Raw genomic sequence first — 24,041 nt, 5'->3', positions numbered from 1 at the left:
TCTGCCAGTACCCAATTTGCCCAAAAACAAAAGTATTTTTTGCTCTTTTGCTTTTTTTGGGAGTTTTCTGTAGTGTAGCAGCCCCCCACAATACCCCTCCCCACCCCCCCCTCCCAGATCCTTTTATATTATTTAAAAAAAAATCTTTCCCCCCCCCCTCTTCCCTCCTCATTGGTGTCAGTGGCCAGCTAATGCGCGCGCACGCACGCCCCCCGCACGCTCCCGGCACCCGGCGTGCACATTGCACTTCTAGGAACCGGATGCCGGGTAGCGATGGGCCGCCCACCCGCCTCCCTGTTGCGCTCCCACCCACCAACGAACCGGCACCATCGCTACCGGTGCAGAGAGGGCCACAGAGTGGCCCTCTCTGCATCGGAGTCTTCTAAAAAGGTATTGCAGGATGTCTCCATATGGAGGCATCACTGCAATACCCTGAGAGCTGCTGGAAGCGATTGCGATCGCTTCCAGCACTCTCTTAGACAACTGACGTACCAGGTACGTCCATTGTCATTAACTACTTGTTAATGCATGACGTACCTGGTACGTCAGTTGTCATTAAGGGGTTAATAAAGATTTTAACTATCGCCTAGATTTAGAGTTCTGCGTTAGCCGTCAAAACCAGCGTTAGAGGGTCCTAACGCTGGTTTTGGCCGCCGCTGGTATTTAGAGTCAGTCAGGAAAGGGTCTAACGCTCACTTTCCAGTCGCGACTTTTCCATACCGCAGATCCCCTTACGCCAATTGCGTATCCTATCTTTTCAATGGGATCTTTCTAACGCTGGTATTTAGAGTCTTGGCTGAAGTGAACATTAGAAATCTAATGACAAGACTCCAGCCGCAGAGAAAAGCCAGGAGTTAAGAGCTTTCTGGGCTAACGCCGGTTCATAAAGCTCTTAACTACTGTGCTCTAAAGTACACTAACACCCATAAACTACCTATGTACCCCTAAACTGAGGCCCCCCTACATCGCCGCCACTCTATTAAATTTTTTTAACCCCTAATCTGCCGACCGCACACCGCCGCAACCTACATTATCCCTATGTACCCCTAATCTGCTGCCCCTAACACCGCCGACACCTACATAATATTTATTAACCCCTAATCTGCCCCCCCCAATGTCGCCGCTACCTACCTACACTTATTAACCCCTAATCTGCCCACCGGACCTCGCCGCTACTCTAATAAATGTATTAAACCCTAAAGCTAAGTCTAACCCTAACCCTAACACCCCCCTAAGTTAAATATAATTTTTATCTAACAAAATAAAATAAATCTTATTAAATAAATTATTCCTATTTAAAGCTAAATACTTACCTGTAAAATAAACCCTAATATATCTACAATATAAATAATAATTATATTGTAGCTATTTTAGGATTAATATTTATTTTACAGGCAACTTTGTATTTATTTTAACCAGGTACAATAGCTATTAAATAGTTAATAACTATTTAATAGCTACCTAGTTAAAATAATTACCTGTAAAATAAATCCTAACCTAAGTTACAATTAAACCTAACACTACACTATCATTAAATAAATTAAATACAAATACCTACAAATAAATACAAATAAATACACTAACTAAAGTACAAAAAATAAAAAAAGAACTAAGTTACAAAAAATAAAAAAATAATTTACAAACATTATAAAAATATTACAACAATTTTAAGCTAATTACACCTACTCTAAGCCCCCTAATAAAATAAAAAATAAAATAAAAAAGCCCCCATCAGCCAATCAGAATTTTCCTACCTTAATTCCGATGGGCTGATAGAATCCTATCAGCCAATCGGAATTCGAGGGACGCCATCTTGGATGACATCCCTTAAAGGAACCTTTATTCGTCGGCAGTTCGTCGTGGAGGAAGGATGTTCCGCGTCGGTGGGATGAAGATGGAGCCGGAAGAAAGAAGATTGAAGATGTCGCTTGATAGAAGACTTCAGCCGGATGATGGACCTCTTCAGCCCCCGCTTGGATGAAGACATCTCCCGGATAGGAGGAAGACTTCGGACCCTCTTCTGGACGGATCGGTGATACCCGGCGTGGTGAAGATAAGGTAGGAAGATCTTCAGGGGCTTAGTGTTAGGTTTATTTAAGGGTGGTTTGGGTTAGATTAGGGGTATGTGGGTGGTGGGTTGTAATGTTGGGGGGGTATTTTTTTTACAGGCAAAAGAGCTGTTTTCTTTGGGGCATGCCCAGCAAAAGGCCCTTTTAAGGGCTGGTAAGGTAAAAGAGCTTTTCAATTTTTATTTTAGAATAGGCTAGGGCATTTTTTTATTTTGGGGGCTTTGTTATTTTATTACGGGGCTTAGAGTAGGTGTAATTAGCTTAAAATTGTAATATTTTTATAATGTTTGTAAATTATTTTTTTATTTTTTGTACTTTAGTTAGTGTATTTATTTGTATTTATTATTTGTAGGTATTTGCATTTAATTAATTTATTGATAGTGTAGTGTTAGGTTTAATTGTAACTAAGGTTAGGATTTATTTTACAGGTAATTTTGTAATTATTTTAACTAGGTAGCTATTAAATAGTTATAAACTATTTAATAGCTATTGTACCTGGTTAAAATAAATACAAAGTTGCCTGTAAAATAAATATTAATCCTAAAATAGCTACAATATAATTATTATTTATATTGTAGCTATATTAGGGTTTATTTTACAGGTAAGTATTTAGCTTTAAATAGGAATAATTTATTTAATAAGATTTATTTTATTTTGTTAGATAAAAATTATATTTAACTTAGGGGGGTGTTAGGGTTAGGGTTAGACTTAGCTTTAGGGGTTAATACATTTATTATAGTAGCGGTGAGGTCCGGTGGGCAGATTAGGGGTTTATAATTAAAGGTAGGTAGCGGCGACATTGGGGGGGGCAGATTAGGGGTTAATAAATATTATGTAGGTGTCGGCGGTGTGATGGGCAGCAGATTAGGGGTACATAGGGATAATGTAGTTTGCGGCGGTGTGCGGTCGGCAGATTAGGGGTTAATAAGTGTAAGGTTAAGGGTGTTTAAACTCGGGGTACATGTTAGGGTGTTAGGTGCAGACTTAGGAAGTGTTTCCCCATAGGAAACAATGGGGCTGCGTTAGGAGCTGAACGCTGCTTTTTTGCAGGTGTTAGTTTTTTTTGCATTTCAAATGGCCCCATTGTTTCCTATGGGGGAATCGTGCATGAGCACGTTTTTGAAGCTGGCCGCGTCCGTAAGCACAGCTGGTATTGAGAGTTGCAGTGGCGGTAAATTATGCTCTATGCTCCCTTTTTGGAGCCTAACGCAGCCCTTCTGTGAACTCTAAATACCAGCAGTATTTAAAATGTGCGGGGGAAAAAATACATGCATAGCTAACGCACCCATTTGGCCGCAAAACTCTAAATCTAGCCGTTTGTATTTACTGTAAATATTTCATATTTGCTAATGCAAATATGCTATGTTGTTTCTGCTATGTTTTTTTTTTCCAATAATATGTTTTTCTCCATTGAATTCTATGGGGAATGCGAAAATGCAATGGTTTTTTGGCGATCTCGGGTGTTTTTTTCTACTTTCTTTTCTCCATTGATTTATATGAGGGAATACATGCACACACAAGCAAATATTAAAGTGAGGATTTTTCCTGTAGCATTTTTGCGCTATTCAGGCTACAGCTTGTTAAAAATAAGTTTTTTTTGGAACTTGTACTACAAACACAACCCGACTAGCGCAAAATGCTTAAAGGGACAGTCTAGTCCAAAATAAACTTTCATGATTCAGATAGAGAATGTAATTTTAAACAATTTCCAATTTACTTATATCATCAATTTTGCTTTGTTCTCTTGGTATTCTTAGTTGAAAGCTAAACCTAGGAGGTTCATATGCTAATTTCTAAGCTTTTGAAGGTCGCCTCTTCTCTCAGGGCATTTTGACAGTTTTTCACCACTAGAGGGTGTTAGTTCACATTTATCATATAGATAACACTGTTCTCAAGCACGTGGAGTTCCAGTGAGCAAGCTATGATTGGATAAAATGGATGTCTGTCAAAAGAACTGAAATAAGGGGGCAGTTTGCAGAGGCTTAGATACAAGGTAATCACAGAGGTAAAAAGTGTATTTATATAACTGTGTTGGTTATGCAAAACTAGGGAATGGGTAATAAAGGGATTATCTATCTTTTCAAATAATAAAAATTCTGGTGTAGACTGTCCCTTTAACTATAGCAGTGTTTGCGATCACAAAAAAAAAATACTGTGCCACTTGTAATCTAGCATTTTGTGTTTTAACTTTATCAACTCTGTTTCAGATGATACAGAAAATAAACAAAAATATTTTCAAGCATAAATTTGAAATTTAGCTCTAGATTTATTGTGCTCCCACAAACGGGCAAATTTGAAAACTGAAAGTGCCTTTTCATTGCAGTCTATGGGAACTGTTTGTTCCCTGTAAATATATATATATATATATATATATATATATATATATATATATCCTCCAAAAAAACAGCAGTTAAGGACCATGGACATACCTGGCACGTCCTTGGTCAGATTGAGTGCTGGAAGCAATCACAATCACTTCCAGCTGCTCTCAGGGTATTGCAGCGATGCCTTGATATTGAGGCATCGTGCAATTCCCTTTAGGCAGTAACCGATGCAGTGAGGGCCACTCTTTGGCCCTCTCTGCATCAGCTAGCGATGGTGCCGATCTTTGGTGGCGTGTGAGAGCTTGGAGGGAGGCGGTTGGGTGACCCATCACTAGAGGAGGCGGGCGGAGAAGGGAGGAGGGAGGGAAGGGTGATGGGAGCGGTTGGGACCACTATGCTACGCTACAGCATGTCAGTGAGTGGGAAGGAGGGAGGGGGGAGGAGGGAGAAGGAGGGAGAGAGGGATCCTATGTGGGATCCGTGTCTTGAAAGAGACCTGGGAGGGGAGGGAGGTATGGTAATGAGGGGGGGGGAGCTACACTACGGAATTTTTATTTTTTTTAATAAAAAATATGACAATAATTTAGAGCAAACTGGATACTAGCAAACAGTTGCCAGTACCTAAGATGGTGGCAAATAGGTAGAGGGGGGAGGGTTAGAGGGCTGTTTGAGGGGGATCAGGGAGGTTGGGGGTAATGAGGGATCTTACACTGCAGAAAATATATTAAAAAAATATTTAAAAAGACCCTTTTATTTTTATACTGGCAGACTTTCTTTTCTCTTTATTTTCTGTAATTTAGTGTGTGTTTTTTTTGTACTTTAGATAATTGTATTTAATTGTATTTAGTTTAGGGAATTTATTTAATTATAGTGTAGTGTTAGGTGTAATTGTAACTTAGGTTAGGCTTTATTTTACAGGTATATTTTTATTTATTTTAACTAGGAAGTTATTAAATAGTTAATAACTATTTAATAACTATTGTACCTAGTTAAAATAAATACAAAGTTGCCTGTAAAATAAAAATAAACCCTAAGTTAGCTACAATGTAACTATTAGTTATATTGTAGCTATTTTAGGGTTTATTTTACAGGTAAGTATTTAGTTTTAAATAGGAATAATTTATTTAATGATAGTAATATTTATTTAGATTTATTTAAATTATATTTGTTAGGGGGTGTTAGGGTTAGACTTAGGTTTAGGGGTTAATAAAGTTAATATAGTTGCGGCGACATTGGGGGCGGCAGATTAAGGGTTAATAAATGTAGGAAGGTGGCGGCAGTGTAGGGGGGCAGATTAGTGGTTAATAAATATAATGTAGGTGGCGGCGGTGTAGGGGGGACAGATTAGGGGTTAATAACTATAATGTAGGTGGCGGCGGTGTAGGGGGTGGAAGATTAGGGATTAATAAGTATAATGTAGGTGGCGGATGTCTCCTGGAGCGGCGGTTTAGGGGTTGAACACTTTATTTAGTTGTGGCGGGGTCCGTGAGCAGCGGTTTAGGGGTTAATACATTTATTAGAGTTGCGGCGGGGTCCGGGAGTGGAGGTATAGGGGGTAAACAGTATAGTATAGTGTGGGTGTTTAGTGACAGGGAAACAATAAAGTTGTAAAAAAGCCGAAGAGAAGCGAGATCGATGACTGTTACTTGTTACTTGGTACGTGGCTTTTTGATAGTTTTTTTGATAATTTTGGGGAACATATTCAGGTCCGCGGCAGCGATATTAGGCGATCTTAGGCGAGTGTATTGGTGCCGTCGAATGAAAGTAAGTTGATGGCTTGATAAATAGATGCCTTTGGGTTGTCTACTAAAAAAAATATATATATATATATACATGTGAAGGGTTATTCAGAGATTCCTGACAGATATCAGTGTTAAAAAGTAACTCGCTAATTTTGAAAGAAAAATGGTTTGGAAATAGCAAAGGGCTACTTGTACTTATTGCCCTATAACTTGCAAAAAAAGCAAAGAAAATGTAAATATTGGGTATTTCTAATCTCAGGACAAAATTTAGAAACTATTTAGCATGGGAGTTTTTTGGTGATTGTAGATGCGTAAGAGATTTTGGGGGTCAAAGTTAGAAAAAGTGTGGGTTTTTCAATTTTTTCATCATATTTTAGGATTTGATTTATAGTAAATTATATGATATGATGAAAATGATGGTATCTTTAGAAATTCCATTTAATGCTGAGAAAAACGTGTGGGTACAGTAAATGAGTAAGAGGAAAATAACAGCTAAACACAAACACCACAGAAATGTAAAAACAGCCCTGGTCCTTAACGGTAAGAAAATTGAAAAATGGTCTGGTCACTAAGGGGTTAAATTTAACTCTAAATACAGTGAGTGCTGTGTCTATCTCTACATTGTTCTTTGTGTACTCTATTACACTTAACACCCCGGTGGATGTTTGCTGTTCAACTGAGTGCACTTCAACTGATTGCTATCTATTCATATACATATATATTTTCATTTGCTGCCCATCGCTGCGCGACTTACCCCCTTCACTGTACTAGTTCACATGCTGTGTCTCACGGATTAGAACAAGGCTCCCATTGGAGCGCGCTCTCATTGCACCTAACTCATAATACCAGCGCACATTTCCGTGCACTGGTATTACAAAGTGGAGTGCAAATATCGATTTAGCGAAAGCAATATTTTGCGCTCCACTTGTAATCTGGCCCTTAAGCAGAAAATAGTACTTTACTCTTTTAAAGATACAGTAACAAATTTGAGATTTTAATATAAAATATTTGATTATATGTAGTAAAAAAAAACACCTTTTATTATATATTTCCCCCTTTTGCTTTCATTTAAGTATGGACATTGTGGGTTTTCCAGATCTCAGAATTGGAAGCTCATACTACAAACTTCAGAAGTTTAAAGGGATAGAAAGGCCAAAAATGAGATGTGCATGGGTGCATTTCATTTTGAAATATAAACATGTTTGCAATATACTTTTATCAGCAACAATGCTTCTAGTAAAAGTTATTACTGTTTTTCTGTGGCATACACACATATCCTGTGAGAGCCCCATGCACCTTTGTTCAAACACTATGCATGCTCAGAAAACTGGTGGTGGTGTCTATTGCTTCAAAGACATAATTTGTGTCATACAAACTACACTGATGTCTCTATAAGAAGGCGTTTCAATACTGATGCCCACGCCTTCACGGGATATGTGCGTATGTCACAGAAAAACAATAATAGATTAAATTAAATATTTGGCGCAGGCTTCCGAGTAACTTCTGAAACCCGCGCCACCTGTAATTTCACCTCGCACATAGGGGTATTACATATATGGCGCCATCAGATGCTAGACTGGCATAAGTAGGACAAACTGGCGATCTTCAGAAATTTGCACAAATACACATTTCTGTCGTCGCAAGTAACTTAAGCCAGTATTATGTCCGCGTAAAGTGTCACTAAAGAGTAGTGTTATGCAAATTAGGATAACACACGAAAAAACAAAACCGGAATTAAACTAAAAATGCAACATGTAATTACGCTATTCAATTTCCATATATAAAGCCATGTGCAGCTGGCATTTTCTTGCGTGTGTTTGGATTGTTCGTTGAGCTACAACACACGGCCCAGGAGTGGAGGATTAGTAAGAGTAGAGAGAGAGGCACAAACAGAATAAATAATTAGTTAGGTCGAATTGGTGGATTGAGTAAACTTGTACACTTACTTACACATATTCTGACATATTGCACACATTGCATACATACATATACAAATACACTAAACTTTTTTTCTAACACCTCACATATTTTTTTTTATTTTTACAGTGTGATAGGCTGAGTGTTTGGTTGTGATTGTGTGTGACTGAACTGGGAGTGAGTGGTAGTGTGTGTAGTGTGATTAGTGTGAGGGTGGCAGGGATGAGGCGAGGAGGGAAGAGGGGAGGAGGGGAGAGGAGTGGCAGGGAGAGGAGAATAGGAGAGGACAGGAGGAGCAGTGGGCCCCCCGACAGGGAGTAAGTGGAGTGGGGAGAGGGAGAGCCAGAAGGGATGATGGTAGGAGAGATACCAGAGAGCCCCAGATACCAGGCACATCCAGAAGAGGGAGAGAGGGTGCACATGTGGACAGAAGGGGGAGGAGGGAGAGGATATGGAGGAACCAACACTGCCAGGACATCACAGGGAGGAAGCCAAGTGGCCATGGAGGATGAGAGGCTGAGATGTCCCAACTTATCATTTGATGAAAATGTTGCCCTAGGGTCAGGCCATAATGGACAACTACAGTGACCTCTTCAGGCAGGAGAAGGGCAAAGGCAGTGCCAAAAAAAGGAGGACTGCATAGATGGCAGTAGAGGATGCCGTCAACAGCATGTCCCTGCAGAGGAAGACTGTAGAAGGCCTGAAATAGAGGATGAATGATTGTAAGAGGTTGGTCAAAGAGAAGATGGGGCAGGAAGGTGTCCACCATAAGGGAACAGGCAGTGGAGCAGCCCTGGAAATGGAGTACAACACCTGGCAGGAGATGATACGCAGGTCTCTGAGTATCACAGCAGTCCATGGACTTCCAGGGGCTCATGACTCAGGGGTTGCAACTACAGCACATGCTGGTGAGTAACATCTTACACACCTGTATTATATGCAATTGCAATACAACATCCTTTAATATCACACATTCATGTACATGATGAGGAGCATGGTATTTGGAGTACTAACAAAAACATCTACAATTATACTTGACATTACTGCTACATAACACAATGCAATTCATGATGGGAGGTGGAATAGTGTGATACTAACATGTTTCAGAGTAACACAGGCCACAAGCCACATGTAGAGTTTTCATTAAATGGACACTATACCCACCCCAAAACATTTAGCTCAATAAAGCAGGTTCTGTGTCTAGATCAAGCTAAAGTAAATTGTGTGACCAAAGTGTCACTTAAAGAACACATTATTTCATCATTGACATGTACACATAACTATTGTATGAAACACATCCCTGTATAATGCTCATTTTCAAATCCCTCATAGACCAACTCACAATGTGCATATGCATGTTATAGAGTTTGACATGTGAATCAGTATAGGCCCTAGCATGTATCAATATACATTGTATGCCCACATGGACATATATCTAATTGTACTAATCCCTCTCATCCTTTAACTCCTCCACAGAACTTCCTGTCACAAGGATAGAAACAGCCATGCCACTGCCACACCCACCACCGCTACCAGTCTTCAGGCAACCGCACAAACAGTGTGCATGAGTTGGATGGTTTCAGTTGAGGACCCAGGAGTGATGCCCCCAAAATTTCCATATGACCCCTGGCAACATTCCTGGCCATAGGGATATCCTCCCTTTGGTTTTGGGTTGGAACCAAGACTGGCACAAAGGGTCCATGTATTTACACCCCCCACAACACAATCACAGTCTCATGTCAGTCATGGATATTACCCACAGACTATGTCACTGGATGAGCCTATTGTAGAAGCTGAGTAGTCACACACTGGTCATCAGTAGAAATACCAATCATCTATGAGAGCTACACAATCTTATTTACTGGTACAAGCTCCACCATCTTATTCACTGGGACAAGCTCGACCATCTTATTCACTGGGATGAGCTCCACCAATCTCTGCCCTGGGATGAGCTCCAATATCTGCAGATGAAAATACAGCAGAAACTACAGCTGCCCCTCAAGCAGCAGAAACTACAGCTGCCCCTCAAGCAACAGAAAGTACAGTTGCCCCTCAAGCACGAGAAACTATACCTGCACCTCATGCAGCAGAAACTACAGCTGCCCCTCAAGCATCAGAAACTACAGCTGTCCCTCAAGCACGAGAAACTAAGGTGCCCCTCAAGCACCAGAAACTACAGCTGCCCCTCAAGCACCAGAAACTACAGCTGCCCCTCAAGCAACAGAAGCACATCGACAAACATCACCTCTTCTCCAACATCATGGCCCTTATGCAACTTCCAGCCCTGTTGCTCAAGAGCCTGTGGATGCATTGTATTCTCCCCTGGGTGAGGAATACATTAAATTACAGAGGAGGCGCGTCACAAGCACTGAGAGCATACAAAGAAGCCAAGAGAGGTTCTTCAGGTGCCAAGAGAGGTTACACAAACCTATCATAGAGCTGCAGAGGGACATGACAGCATTGTTAATTGCAAGTGTTCAAAACCAGTCACAAATGATGCAAATTCTGTCTGATATGCAGATGAACAATAGATGGAGAGAACAAAATCAACTTTTGGGTGTGTTAGTTGAGCACATTACACACCAGCAGGAGCCTCCAGCCTATCATCTGTGGCCAGCACACTAGCAGAGACCCCATAATCTGCTAGAACAACGAGAAAAAGGCAATCCACTACAGGCACCTCAGCTACCTCATCCAAGAAGCCCAAAAAAAAATATATTTCATTATAGTTCACCATAAACCTTGTCCTCTGTTATTTACCATGCAATTGTCATACACATCCATGTAAGGTGTGTTTTATTACACTAATATTGTTAAAACATATAATATGACCTGTGTTGAAATGGCAATAAAAAACAGGTAATATTATCATGTGTATGACATATTATTGAACTATAACTCACATCCACATAGTTGTGTATGAAGGGTGCATATAGTAATATTCACTTATAAGATGTAAATCAGTGAAACTCACATCCAATATAAATTGGCACATGGGTATATATAATACTGATGTTACTGATAGGTTGTGCATTGCCAGGTGTTTTAAGGCTACAGGTGAGAGGTTGTGCTGTCTGTGATTGGTTTGACACAATTACAGAGGAGGACTATTGATTATAATAATTAAGTGGGCAGCAAGGTTTAAAGGGACAGTTTACTCAAAAAAAAAAAAAAATTCAATTTAAAACTGAAACAATCACTGCCTTTACATGCAACAACATACAGTAATTATCATCATTCAAGTAATTAAACTTCTTAAGTGTCTGTTTACTATTTACTCTGTGGGTTCATGAATGCAGAGGAAGCTATCTATTAGTAGCTAACATACATTAGCGCTGAGAGTTTATGATTAGACATCACAAGCTGATCTAAGCAGTGCATAGTTGGATCCAGTCTGTTAGCTTCTAAGACCTGCAATAAGCACTGTGCTCACAGACCCACCACAGCTGACAAGGGGAAGCAGCATATCGGCACAAGGTCTTCTCCTCCAGCCTCACCTTGTAAGCATACAACTGGGCAAGTTTCTCACCAAGAACGCTTCCACTGCAAAAATGCTGGCGGCTCTTAATGAAGCAACGGTTTAAAGGATCACTGCTTGTGAATAGCGACCTTAATCAGCGCACTTGCCTTGTCTTCTCTGTAGCCTGCACTTTATCGCTTACTGTACTGTGTGCTGGCTTTTAGAGAGAGGATAGGGCAGATGTGCTGCCCCTCCCAAATCTGCCACAATAGGCACCAGCCTTGTTGGCCTAGGCCATAATACGCCCCTGCCAACACTGTTATATTAATATACATTTTACCTCTGTGATTAAATTGTATTTAAGCACCTTCTGACAGCCCCCTAATCACATGACATTTTATTAATTTTCTATTCACTTTCATTTTATCCAATTAGTGCAGCGTCTGCCACAATCCAAGGGTGTTATATATATATCCCAATGTTATCATATGGTTTACATGAACTAGCTCTCCCCTGTAGTGAAAAGCAAATAAAAAAGCATGTGATAAGAGGCGGCCTTCAAAGGCTTAGAAATTATCAAATAAACCTTCCTAGGTTTAGCTTTCAACTAAGAATACCAAGAGAACAAAGCAAAATTGGTGATAAAAGTAAATTGGAAAGTTGTTTAAAATTACATGCCCTATTTGAAACATGAAAGGTTTTTTTGGACTTGACTGTCCCTTTAAAAATGTTGGCCTCAAGGTCAAGCTGTGTTAACACAGTCAGTAGAATAAATTACACTCCCAGTGGGTTCTAGAAGAAATAAGGTAATAAAATGATAATTTTCCATTGCTCTTTCCAAGTATTGGTGATTGGTTTATGAACAGATATAAAATAAAGAAGCAAGTATATGTACACAATGTGATAAAGTAATGAGATCTGATTATACCTACACGCTTAACCCATTTTATTAGGTTGTGACTTCAAAACACAAAATCAGCTATTTCAAATACTCAAATAAAGCAAATCTCATACATTTTATACTCTGCAGCTAGTAAAAGAAGTAATTGGAAAAAGAAAAACAATTGTATAGTATACTGTGCCTTTAACTATTTAAGATGCTACTTAAATGTATGTGTTTGTTAAGGCTTCCATGGAGTTACGTTGCTTTTTTAGTCAGTGCAAGGGTTGCTGTGCCTGTCTATGTGTGTCGAAATGAAAATGGAGTAGATTTTCTAAATTCCGCGCGCGTAAGTCCTTGTGCTGAAAATTGGATACCGAATGGTGACGCCAGTTCTATGTTAATTTATGGGAGTAAACAAACGGGCAACGGGTAAAATATATGCACGTAACTTGTATGCTACGCCATATATGTGATACCAAAACCCCATAAAAAACAGCGTTGCTGGCTTTTGCGGGCGACGCCACATATGTAATCTTGCTCAATAATTTTTACTAATCAGAGTATAAAGTAAAAATGATTATATTTCAAATTGAAATGTACCCACGTTCATTTTATTTTTTACCTATCCCTGGTCAAAAATATCCTGTCGCTTATTTGACTCTAATAGGTTAGGTCTCAACAAAGATAAGACAAGGAACTAAAAGCAATGAATAACAAGCCTTGCCTTCTTCAGTAACAAGTCTGCTATATAAAGTCACATAAACACTTGAAACAGCATTAGAGCCAGGCAGCATTTTCCTTGTACCTTTTTACAATGGTACAGTCACTATTGTGTATTTTTTTTTTTTTTTTTTCTAATGGAAGTCCACCAGTAGGGAATAGGTCTATTGTTATTATGCAATTTATTATAGCCCTATTGCTGGCATATAATTATGGCTTACCCTTATGTTATATACCAGCAATAATGTAATAATAAAATGATCTATGTGTTTCCTTGTAAACATTTTAAATACATACTTAAAAGGATATTAAACTGCAATATGAGAGGCACCCCACCATATTCAAAATTTAATAGCCGTCACTGTATTCCAGGTATAGATTTATCCAAGTTAGTGACAGAAAAAAGATACTATCTCCATGTAGTTATTTTCTGAACTCTTTTTAGTTTACTCCTTGTGTACTATTATTCATTTTGATGTAGCCATGCCTCCAATGCCATTATGAATAATAGAGGTGATAGGTTACATCCCTATATAGTGCCGTTACAGAAATTATTTTAATACTTAACTTAACTGTTTAATGTCATGTAAAAAATCTAGCAATCATTTTCAAGCAAAAAAAATAAATGTTTTAAAGGGACAGTAAAGTCAAAAGTAAACTTAAATTGATTGGATACATCATTAAGTTTGTTCTCTTGGTATACTTTCTTAATGAGTAATTCTAGTGGGTTTAGGAGTGTGCATGTGTATTTAGCCATCTGGCAGCAGTGTTTGTTACATATGTTTATAGTAATGTTATACATATTTGCAAACACTGCTGCCCTAGACTGCTAAAGATATGTGCACATTCCTGAGCTCCTATTAGCCTCCCTAAATTTACTCTTCAACAAAGTATATCAAGAGAGTAAAGCACATTAGATAATAGAAGTAAATTGGAAAATTGTTAAAAAATACACGTTCTGGGGGTGGAGCTAGCATGAGAGGAGAGAGGACGCACCTCAACAGAGCTCCTGCCTGTTCTTTGTATTTAAAGTTTAAATTTCGGCACTTTTATAATATATAGGGGCATGTTAACTCATCTAAGTGTTGGATGACCTGCAGCAGTATAGGACTGGGGACATGCCTTATATCTCCCTGCCTGAAGGTATAAGAGAAGAGGACAGTGCACTGAGCGGCTAATAGTGTCATCCCCGTGGACTTATCTATTCCTCTCGACTCTAGAGAGAGCAGCTGGTTGCGGGAGTGTCAGGGAGGTGAGGCGGCACTAGGAGAACTTAGCGAGCAGACATGGGGGGCTAGTTATCATGCCGTCTACTTTTCTGGCTTCGCCGGCCCAATACGTCCGCCTAAGCTCGCCTACCTTCGCCGCCGCGGACCTTGAATACGTTCGCCTAAGTTATCAAATAAAGCTGTCAAAAAGCCGCGGGGCGATGAGCAGCGGACTGTGACAGTTATCACTCATCCGATCTCGCTGCCCTTCGGCTTTTTCCCAGCTTTATTGCTAGCCTGTCACTAAGCACCCACACTAAACTACACTGTTCTACCCCCTATACCGGCGCCCCCGGAGCCTCCCGCAACTAAATAAAGTTACTAACCCCTAAACCGCCGCTCCTAGACCCCGCCGCAACTCTTATAAATGTATTAACCCCTAAACCGCCGCTCCTAGACCCCGCCGCAACTCTTATAAATGTATTAACCCCTAAACCGCCGCTCCCGGACACCGCTGCCACCTACAGTATACCTAGTAACCCCTATCCTGCCCCCCCTACACCGTCGCCCTCTATTATAAAATTATTAACCCCTATCCTGCTGATCCTGCACCTCTCCGCAACTAAATAAATAGTTTAACCCCTAAACCGCCGCTCCATGAACCCGCCGCAACCTATATTAAACCTATTAACCCCTATCCTGCCCCCCCTACACCGTCGCCACCTATAATAAATTTATTAACCCCTATCCTGCCCCCCACTACGCCGCCGCCACTGTAATAAAATTATTAACCCCTAAACCTAAGTCTAACCCTAACGCCCCCCTAACTTAAATATTATTTAAATAAATCTAAATAAATTAACTCTTATTAACTAAATGAATCCTATTTAAAACTAAATACTTACCTTTAAAATAAACCCTAATATAGCTACAATATAAATAAGAATTATATTCTAGCTATCTTAGGATTTATATTTATTTGACAGGTAACTTTCAATTTATTTTAACCATGTACAATAACTATTAAATAGTTATTAACTATTTAATAGCTTACCTAGCTAAAATAAATAGAAATGTACCTGTGAAATAAATCCTAACCTAAGTTACAATTACACCTAACACTACACTATACTTTAATAAATTATTACTATTTAAAGCTAAATACTTACCTGTAAAATAAACCCTAAGATAGCTACAATATAATTAATAATTATATTATAGCTATCTTAGGATTTATATTTATTTTACAGGTAACTTTGTATTTATTTTAGCTAGTTAGAATAGTTATTAAATAGTTATTAACTATTTAATAACTACCTAGCTAAAAGAAATACAAAATTACCTGTAAAATAAATCCTAACCTAAGTTACAATTAAACCTAATACTACACTATCATTAAATTAACTAAATAAACTACCTACAAATAACTACAATTAAATACAATTACATAAACTAACTAAAGTACAAAAAATAAAAAAAGCTAAGTTACAAAAAATAAAAAATTAAGTTACAAACATGTTAAAAATATTACAACAATTTTAAGCTACTTACACCTAATCTAAGCCCCCTAATAAAATAACAAACCCCCCAAAATAAGAAAAATCCCTACCCTATTCTAAATTAAATAAATTTCAAAGCTCTTTTACCTTACCAGCCCTTAAAAGGGCCATTTGTGGGGGCATGCCCCAAAAAGTTCAGCTCTTTTGCCTGTAAAAGAAAAATACAACCCCCCCCAACATTAAAACCCACCACCCACATACCCCTAATCTAACCCAAACCCCCCTTACAAAAACCTAACACTAATCCCCTGAAGATCATCCTACCTTGAGTCGTCTTCACTCAGCCGAGCCACCGATGGAACTGAAGAGGACATCCGGAGCGGAAGAAGTTAATCCTCCAAGCGGCGCTGAAGAAATCTTCCATCCGATGAAGTCATCATCCAGGCGGCGCTGAAGAAGTCTTTGATCCGGCCGATGTCATCTTCCAAGAGGCGCTGAAGATGTCTTCTATCCGGGTGAAGTCATCTTCCAAGCCGGGTCTTGAATCTTCCTTCCGCCGACGCGGAACCACCTTCTTCACCGACGGACTACGACGAATGACGGCTCCTTTAAGGGACGTCATCCAAGATGGCGTCCCCTCAATTCCGATTGGCTGATAGGATTCTATCAGCCAATCGGAATTAAGGTAGGAAAAATCTGATTGGCTGATGGAATCAGCCAATCAGATTGAGCTCGCATTCTATTGGCTGTTCCGATCAGCCAATAGAATGCGAGCTCAATCTGATTGGCTGATTGGATCAGCCAATCGGATTGAACTTGAATCTGATTGGCTGATTCCATCAGCCAATCAGATTTTCCTACCTTAATTCCGATTGGCTGATAGAATCCTATCAGCCAATCGGAATTGAGGGGACGCCATCTTGGATGACGTCCCTTAAAGGAGCCGTCATTCGTCGTAGTCCGTCGGTGAAGAAGGTGGTTCCGCGTTGGCGGAAGGAAGATTCAAGACCCGGCTTGGAAGATGACTTCACCCAGATAGAAGACATCTTCAGCGCCTCTTGGAAGATGACATCGGCCGGATCAAAGACTTCTTCAGCGCCGCCTGGATGATGACTTCATCGGATGGAAGATTTCTTCAGCGTCGCTTGGAGGATTAACTTCTTCCGCTCCGGATGTCCTCTTCAGTTCCATCGGTGGCTCGGCTGAGTGAAGACGACTCAAGGTAGGATGATCTTCAGGGGATTAGTGTTAGGTTTTTGTAAGGGGGGTTTGGGTTAGATTAGGGGTATGTGGGTGGTGGGTTTTAATGTTGGGGGGGTTGTATTTTTCTTTTACAGGCAAAAGAGCTGAACTTTTTGGGGCATGCCCCCACAAATGGCCCTTTTAAGGGCTGGTAAGGTAAAAGAGCTTTGAAATGTATTTAATTTAGAATAGGGTAGGGATTTTTCTTATTTTGGGGGTTTGTTATTTTATTAGGGGGCTTAGATTAGGTGTAAGTAGCTTAAAATTGTTGTAATATTTTTAACATGTTTGTAACTTATTTTTTTATTTTTTGTAACTTAGCTTTTTTTATTTTTTGTACTTTAGTTAGTTTATGTAATTGTATTTAATTGTAGTTATTTGTAGGTAGTTTATTTAGTTAATTTAATGATAGTGTAGTATTAGGTTTAATTGTAACTTAGGTTAGGATTTATTTTACAGGTAATTTTGTATTTCTTTTAGCTAGGTAGTTATTAAATAGTTAATAACTATTTAATAACTATTCTAACTAGCTAAAATAAATACAAAGTTACCTGTAAAATAAATATAAATCCTAAGATAGCTATAATATAATTATTAATTATATTGTAGCTATATTAGGGTTTATTTTAAAGGTAAGTATTTAGTTTTAAATAGGATTCATTTAGTTAATAAGAGTTAATTTATTTAGATTTATTTAATTAATTATTTAAGTTAGGGGGGCGTTAGGGTTAGGGTTAGACTTAGGTTTAGGGGTTAATAATTTTATTACAGTGGCGGCGGCGTAGTGGGGGGCAGGATAGGGGTTAATAAATTTATTATAGGTGGCGACGGTGTAGGGGGGGCAGGATAGGGGTTAATACATTTAATATAGGTTGCGGCGGGTTCAGGGAGCGGCGGTTTAGGGGTTAATACATTTATTATAGTTGCGGTGGGCTCCGGGAGCGGCGGTTTAGGGGGTAATAACTTTATTTAGTTGCGGCGGTGTAGGGGGGGTCAGATTAGTGGTGTTTAGACTCGGGGTACATGTTAGGGTGTTAGGTGTAGAAAGCTCCCATAGGAATGAATGGGATGTCTGTCAGCAGCGAACTTGTACTTTCGCTATGGTCAGACTCCCATTGATTCCTATGGGATCCGCCGCCTCCAGGCTGGCGCTTTGAAAACCAGGTACGCTGGGCCGTAAAAGTTTGATAACTAGCAAAAGTAGTGAGATTGTGCCGTACTTGTGTGCGGAACATCTGGAGTGATGTAAGAATCGATCTGTGTCGGACTGAGTCCGGCGGATCAAAGTTTACGTCACAAAATTCTACTTTTGCCGGTCTCGAGCCTTTGATAACTAAGGCGAATCAGCCTCGCCACAAATACGCTGCGGAATACGCAGCGTATTTGAGGTTGACGGCTTGATAACTAGGCCCCATGACCTTGGCCACAAGCCCAGGAAGCAACTAGCGTGAAAAACGCCATTTTTGGGTGACGTCACAAGAAGGAGGCTGCAGTGAGAGTGCCCTTTGTTGTAAAGAGATGCAGCAAGGAGACCTGAACGATTTGTTTGTCGGAAAAGAGACCGGAGGGCATCCAACATTCCCACACAGCAACAGGGTTATTACACAGACCACTGTTGAGATAGACCTGTCTGGGTGCACGCCTGCAAGTAAAATACAGCATTCTTTGTTCCAGAGGGTCGGGGCTCCGCTCCGGAGCAAAACTTTTGTGCACAGGTGGTTGAAGAACATGCCAACAGCTGAAACGGCTGATAGAATAGTGGACGCTGAAAGCTGGTAACGCTGAAAGCTGGTAACCCCCCGGGTGAGTACCCGGGAGGCATAGTGGTGTGGGAAGAGGATGAGGTGCAGCAGAGCACTTATACATTAGGGCTGACCTGTATTTAAGCTTGAGCATATTTAATCAGTGCTGGGGAGGGTCTCCCTTTATCCAATTCCCCTCTGACTGCACTAACTGGCCTAATAAACTTGCAACTACTGTGCCCTGGGGATACTTCACACACAAAAAACAGGGGCAGTAATGCTCACTTCATATTATTCAATAGCCTCATAGTGTAACCTAGAAATAAAGTTTTTATATAAACATAAAGAGAGAGTAGGTCACACAAATAAGTGCAATCTAAAAGTCTAGGGAATAACAGCACATATAAAGCTAAATTATGTTTGAAAAAGAAAACAGATACTTACAAAAAGTTCAAAAAATATTCAATTACATTTATTAATATGAACATATATAAACATTAAAAACACACAGACACATACAAGTCTGGGGTCCCCCTAAATATTAGTGTACAAAAGATATGACCAGGTAACTCACTGAAGTGGTGCCCCACTAATAGAATACATGTCCAAAGGTTGCTTGTAAAATAAAGCAAAGCAGGGCAAGAAAGCGTTAATGCATAAGTGTAGCTCAGCAAAGCAGTCAATGCTCAAACAATGTTCCAGATGAATGAAAAAAAGCATAATGCATCAAGCAATGAAAAGCCAGCATCAAGCCATGCAGCTTCTGGATCTCCTTGTTGGTATAAAAGAAAACACTATTGTGACTGAGGTATATTGTAAACCTACTGCATCTAATAGCCTTTTGTTGGGATCTAGTCATCATCCTGAAAACCTCAAAAGAGGCATTCCATATGGGCAATTCTTAAGAGTGCGTAGAATTTGCACTGATGAATACACTTACAACAAACAGGTTTTTGAGATGGCCAGAAGGTTTTATGCACGAGGATACTCTAAAAGATGTGTAAAAAGGGCCCTTTTTAAAGCTAGGAATATGAATAGAAGTGATTGATTGTGCAAAAATAACTTACTTTTCTTGTTTTTAACTCTTTCTTCATTTTTGAAGAATATGCTGAATCTTTGTGCTGAAAAAAAGAGTGAATAATTTAAATTAAATTAGGTTTTTATACATATTGCTCACTAAATCAATTTAAACACTACAAAAACAGTTACCTTTGGCAAAGGTTCATGCAGAACTTCATCAATAACGGCACATACTTCTTCTGTTTGTTGCCTTAGAAGTGCAGGTGAATACATCTAGAAAGTAAAAGTAAATAGAAATTGTGCTAAAGAATTATTATGGAAGAACTAACAAATATTCTCAAGTGATAAACCCACCAATTACAGACAAATGCATATATGTAAACAAAACATATAACAACACGACACTTGTGTTGGAGGAAGGCCGCAACGGTTGCATTTATTAAAATTAACAAAAGCCAGTAATCATGCATTTAAACAATACTAAACTTTTTATCCACCGGAAAGGCTTTTAAATGGAATCGGTAACTGGGTTGCTATATTAAAAAAAAGCAAGCAAAGCAGGTCAGGGTTCATATTAAGTTCTTTTTGTGAAGCACCAACAAGACCAGACATCTTTAGGAGCCTCAAATAAGGAGACCACTGAAGAAAGGCTCTTCAGGCTCCCACCTGAAGTATCTTGCTCCTCCCATTAGCTAAGCAATGGCTCCTTCTGGGCACCGTTCTTACAACAAGGGCCCTGATACTGCCTTCTAGGATGTACATAAATCCCTCCAAACCCAGTAAGGTCCAAGGCTGTAATAACATTACCACATGCAGCCAAGGAGAAACAAAATTACTGCTGTGGTCTTACAAAAGCTAGAACATTTGACCATGCTCCTGCCAGAAGCTACTAAGGAAGTCTGTTAACTCAGCACTGCCTCCCAACAGCACCTGAAGATATGAAAATCTAGAATAGGGAAGGAACAAGGGGAAACATACCCAAGATACAAAAGGAAAGAAAGAGGACAAGGATTGTTTTGGACTTTATATGATAAGTCTAAGGTCCACCCACCCCAACTAAAGCAACAAAGTAATAAGGCACACACTCTAGGCCATTGCCTTATATGCCTTTCAGTCTTATTCAACTCTTTATTAGCATTTTACAGTACCTCAGAGTGTGTTTCCATTGTTTCTTCTTGTTTAGCTTTTGTTCTGTTTATTCCTGGTTCATCAATTGCCTGAAGAAACAAAGCTGTCTATTAAAGGATCATTAAATACAGTAAAATTGCAACAAAGGTATTTAAAAAAAGACAATGCAATAGCAATTAGGCCCTTATTATTAAAACTCTGCCAGGTCAGACATGGAAAACCATGAAGACACTCACAGTGGTTGCCCTAAGGGAATTCTATGAAAAATAAGCTGTATTTGTGAATGACGAGATGTCTCTTATAGAAAGTAATGGAGCTCACTGGAAAGGAAACATTTGCTGAGGAGAACAAAGTTAGCAGGGAGTACACTTTCAAAATGAAACCCTGCAGCCAATACAAATCACATTACTTTCAGTGTATAATATCTTAAAATCTATTACAATATGACCACCTATTAGTTTGTGAGAGGAAAAACAAACAGCAATAACAGCAGAGGAAAGATGTTCAGACCTGGAGGGGAAATTTCAGCTACACCCATGGGGTCATATTTATCAAGCTCCGTATGGAGCCTGATGCCTCGTGATTCCAGGGAGCCTTCAGGCTCGCCAGAAAAAGAAGTTATGAAGCTCCTCTAAGACTTCTCCCCTTCAAGGTAAACTGGACTTTTAAGTTCTTCAAGAGGTCTATTTATCAAAACGTCAATCTCAGTGCATTCGCCAGCGTCAATAAACTCGCCAGACATCATTGCCGCGAATCTACATACAATGCTCCTATTTAAGAAAAAGTCTTTCAAAAACAGACGCGTCAAGTACGCGATGAGCATCGGACTGAGCATCATACTTTTGTTAAATAAGAGTATTCAATGTCGCGAATATCCTTATTTATCTTATTTTTACCCTTAAATGAATACAATATGAAGACATTTTAGTCTTCTTATTGCAACTATATTCATACCATTTGCACATATCTCTGATAATATACTTCTTGATATAGATATATTTGAAAAAGATATATTCGATATAGATGTATTTAATATAGATATATTTAATATAGATATATTTGATATAGATATATTTGATATAGATATATTTGATATAGATAGATATAGATAGATACAGATATATATATATATATATATATATATATATATATATATATATATATATATATATATAAATATACAGTATATATATATAAATATACAGTATATATATATATATATATATATATATATATATATATATATATATATATATATATATATATATATATATATATATATATATATATATATACAGGGAGTGCAGAATTATTAGGCAAATGAGTATTTTGACCACATCATCCTCTTTATGCATCTTGTCTTACTCCAAGCTGTATAGGCTCGAAAGCCTAATACCAATTAAGCATATTAGGTGATGTGCATCTCTGTAATGAGAAGGGGTGTGGTCTAATGACATCAACACCCTATATCAGGTGTGCATAATTATTAGGCAACTTCCTTTCCTTTGGCAAAATAGGTCAAAAGAAGGACTTGACAGGCTCAGAAAAGTAAAAAATAGTGAGATATCTTGCAGAGGGATGCAGCACTCTTAAAATTGCAAAGCTTCTGAAGCGTGATCATCGAACAATAAAGCGTTTCATTCAAAATAGTCAACAGGGTCGCAAGAAGCGTGTGGAAAAACCAAGGCGCAAAATAACTGCCCATGAACTGAGAAAAGTCAAGCGTGCAGCTGCCAAGATGCCACTTGCCACCAGTTTGGCCATATTTCAGAGCTGCAACATCACTGGAGTGCCCAAAAGCACAAGGTGTGCAATACTCAGAGACATGGCCAAGGTAAGAAAGGCTGAAAGACGACCACCACTGAACAAGACACACAAGCTGAAACGTCAAGACTGGGCCAAGAAATATCTCAAGACTGATTTTTCTAAGGTTTTATGGACTGATGAAATGAGAGTGAGTCTTGATGGGCCAGATGGATGGGCCCGTGGCTGGATTGGTAAAGGGCAGAGAGCTCCAGTCCGACTCAGATGCCAGCAAGGTGGAGGTGGAGTACTGGTTTGGGTTGGTATCATCAAAGATGAGCTTGTGAGGCCTTTTCGGGTTGAGAATGGAGTCAAGCTCAACTCCCAGTCCTACTGCCAGTTTCTGGAAGACACCTTCTTCAAGCAGTGGTACAGGAAGAAGTCTGCATCCTTCAAGAAAAACATGATTTTCATGCAGGACAATGCTCCATCACACGCGTCCAAGTACTCCACAGCGTGGCTGGCAAGAAAGGGTATAAAAGAAGAAAATCTAATGACATGGCCTCCTTGTTCACCTGATCTGAACCCCATTGAGAACCTGTGGTCCATCATCAAATGTGAGATTTACAAGGAGGGAAAACAGTACACCTCTCTGAACAGTGTCTGGGAGGCTGTGGTTGCTGCTGCACGCAATGTTGATGGTGAACAGATCAAAACACTGACAGAATCCATGGATGGCAGGCTTTTGAGTGTCCTTGCAAAGAAAGGTGGCTATATTGGTCACTGATTTGTTTTTGTTTTGTTTTTGAATGTCAGAAATGTATATTTGTGAATGTTGAGATGTTATATTAGTTTCACTGGTAAAAATAAATAATTTAAATGGGTATATATTTGTTTTTTGTTAAGTTGCCTAATATTTATGCACAGTAATAGTCACCTGCACACACAGATATCCCCCTAAAATAGCTATAACTAAAAACAAACTAAAAACTACTACCAAAACTATTCAGCTTTGATATTAATGAGTTTTTTGGGTTCATTGAGAACATGGTTGTTGTTCAATAATAAAATTAATCCTCAAAAATACAACTTGCCTAATAATTCTGCACTCCCTGTATATATATATATATATATCAAAATAACAAGAGTATTGCATTGAGCAATTATACTTTTTTTATTGGACTAACTATACATTTATAAGTTGACAAGCTTTCGGAAGAGTTCCTTCCTTTATCAAGTCTAAAGCAATACTGACCAATTCAATGGAATTTACAGATTATATCTTAAAACTCAGAATAGCTAAGAAGACAGTGCAGGGAGAGGAGGAGGTGTCTTAAAAATCAA

The 24,041-nt window shown here is 39.1% G+C and overlaps 1 protein-coding gene across 9 annotated transcripts in view; it reads right to left on the bottom strand.

Moving 5' to 3' along the window:
* Positions 1–24,041, bottom strand: part of MLIP (muscular LMNA interacting protein) — an 868,816-nt gene that overhangs the window by 242,825 nt on the left and 601,950 nt on the right. For all 9 annotated transcript variants that reach the window (XR_008402011.1, XR_008402012.1, XM_053710391.1 and 6 more), the window contains 3 exons: positions 20,975–21,043; positions 20,016–20,099; positions 19,874–19,927 (listed from right to left, as the gene is read on the bottom strand). Coding sequence is in view for 7 of the 9 variants with exons in the window: in XM_053710391.1 (XP_053566366.1) it covers positions 19,874–19,927; positions 20,016–20,099; positions 20,975–21,043 (207 nt within the window). In the remaining 2 variants the exon portion in view is untranslated. The remainder of the gene's footprint in view (positions 1–19,873; positions 19,928–20,015; positions 20,100–20,974; positions 21,044–24,041) is intronic.

This window comes from Bombina bombina, chromosome 4 (assembly GCF_027579735.1).
Source record: "Bombina bombina isolate aBomBom1 chromosome 4, aBomBom1.pri, whole genome shotgun sequence".
Lineage (NCBI taxonomy): Eukaryota > Metazoa > Chordata > Amphibia > Anura > Bombinatoridae > Bombina > Bombina bombina.
This window is presented reverse-complemented; position numbering and strand designations above follow the sequence as displayed.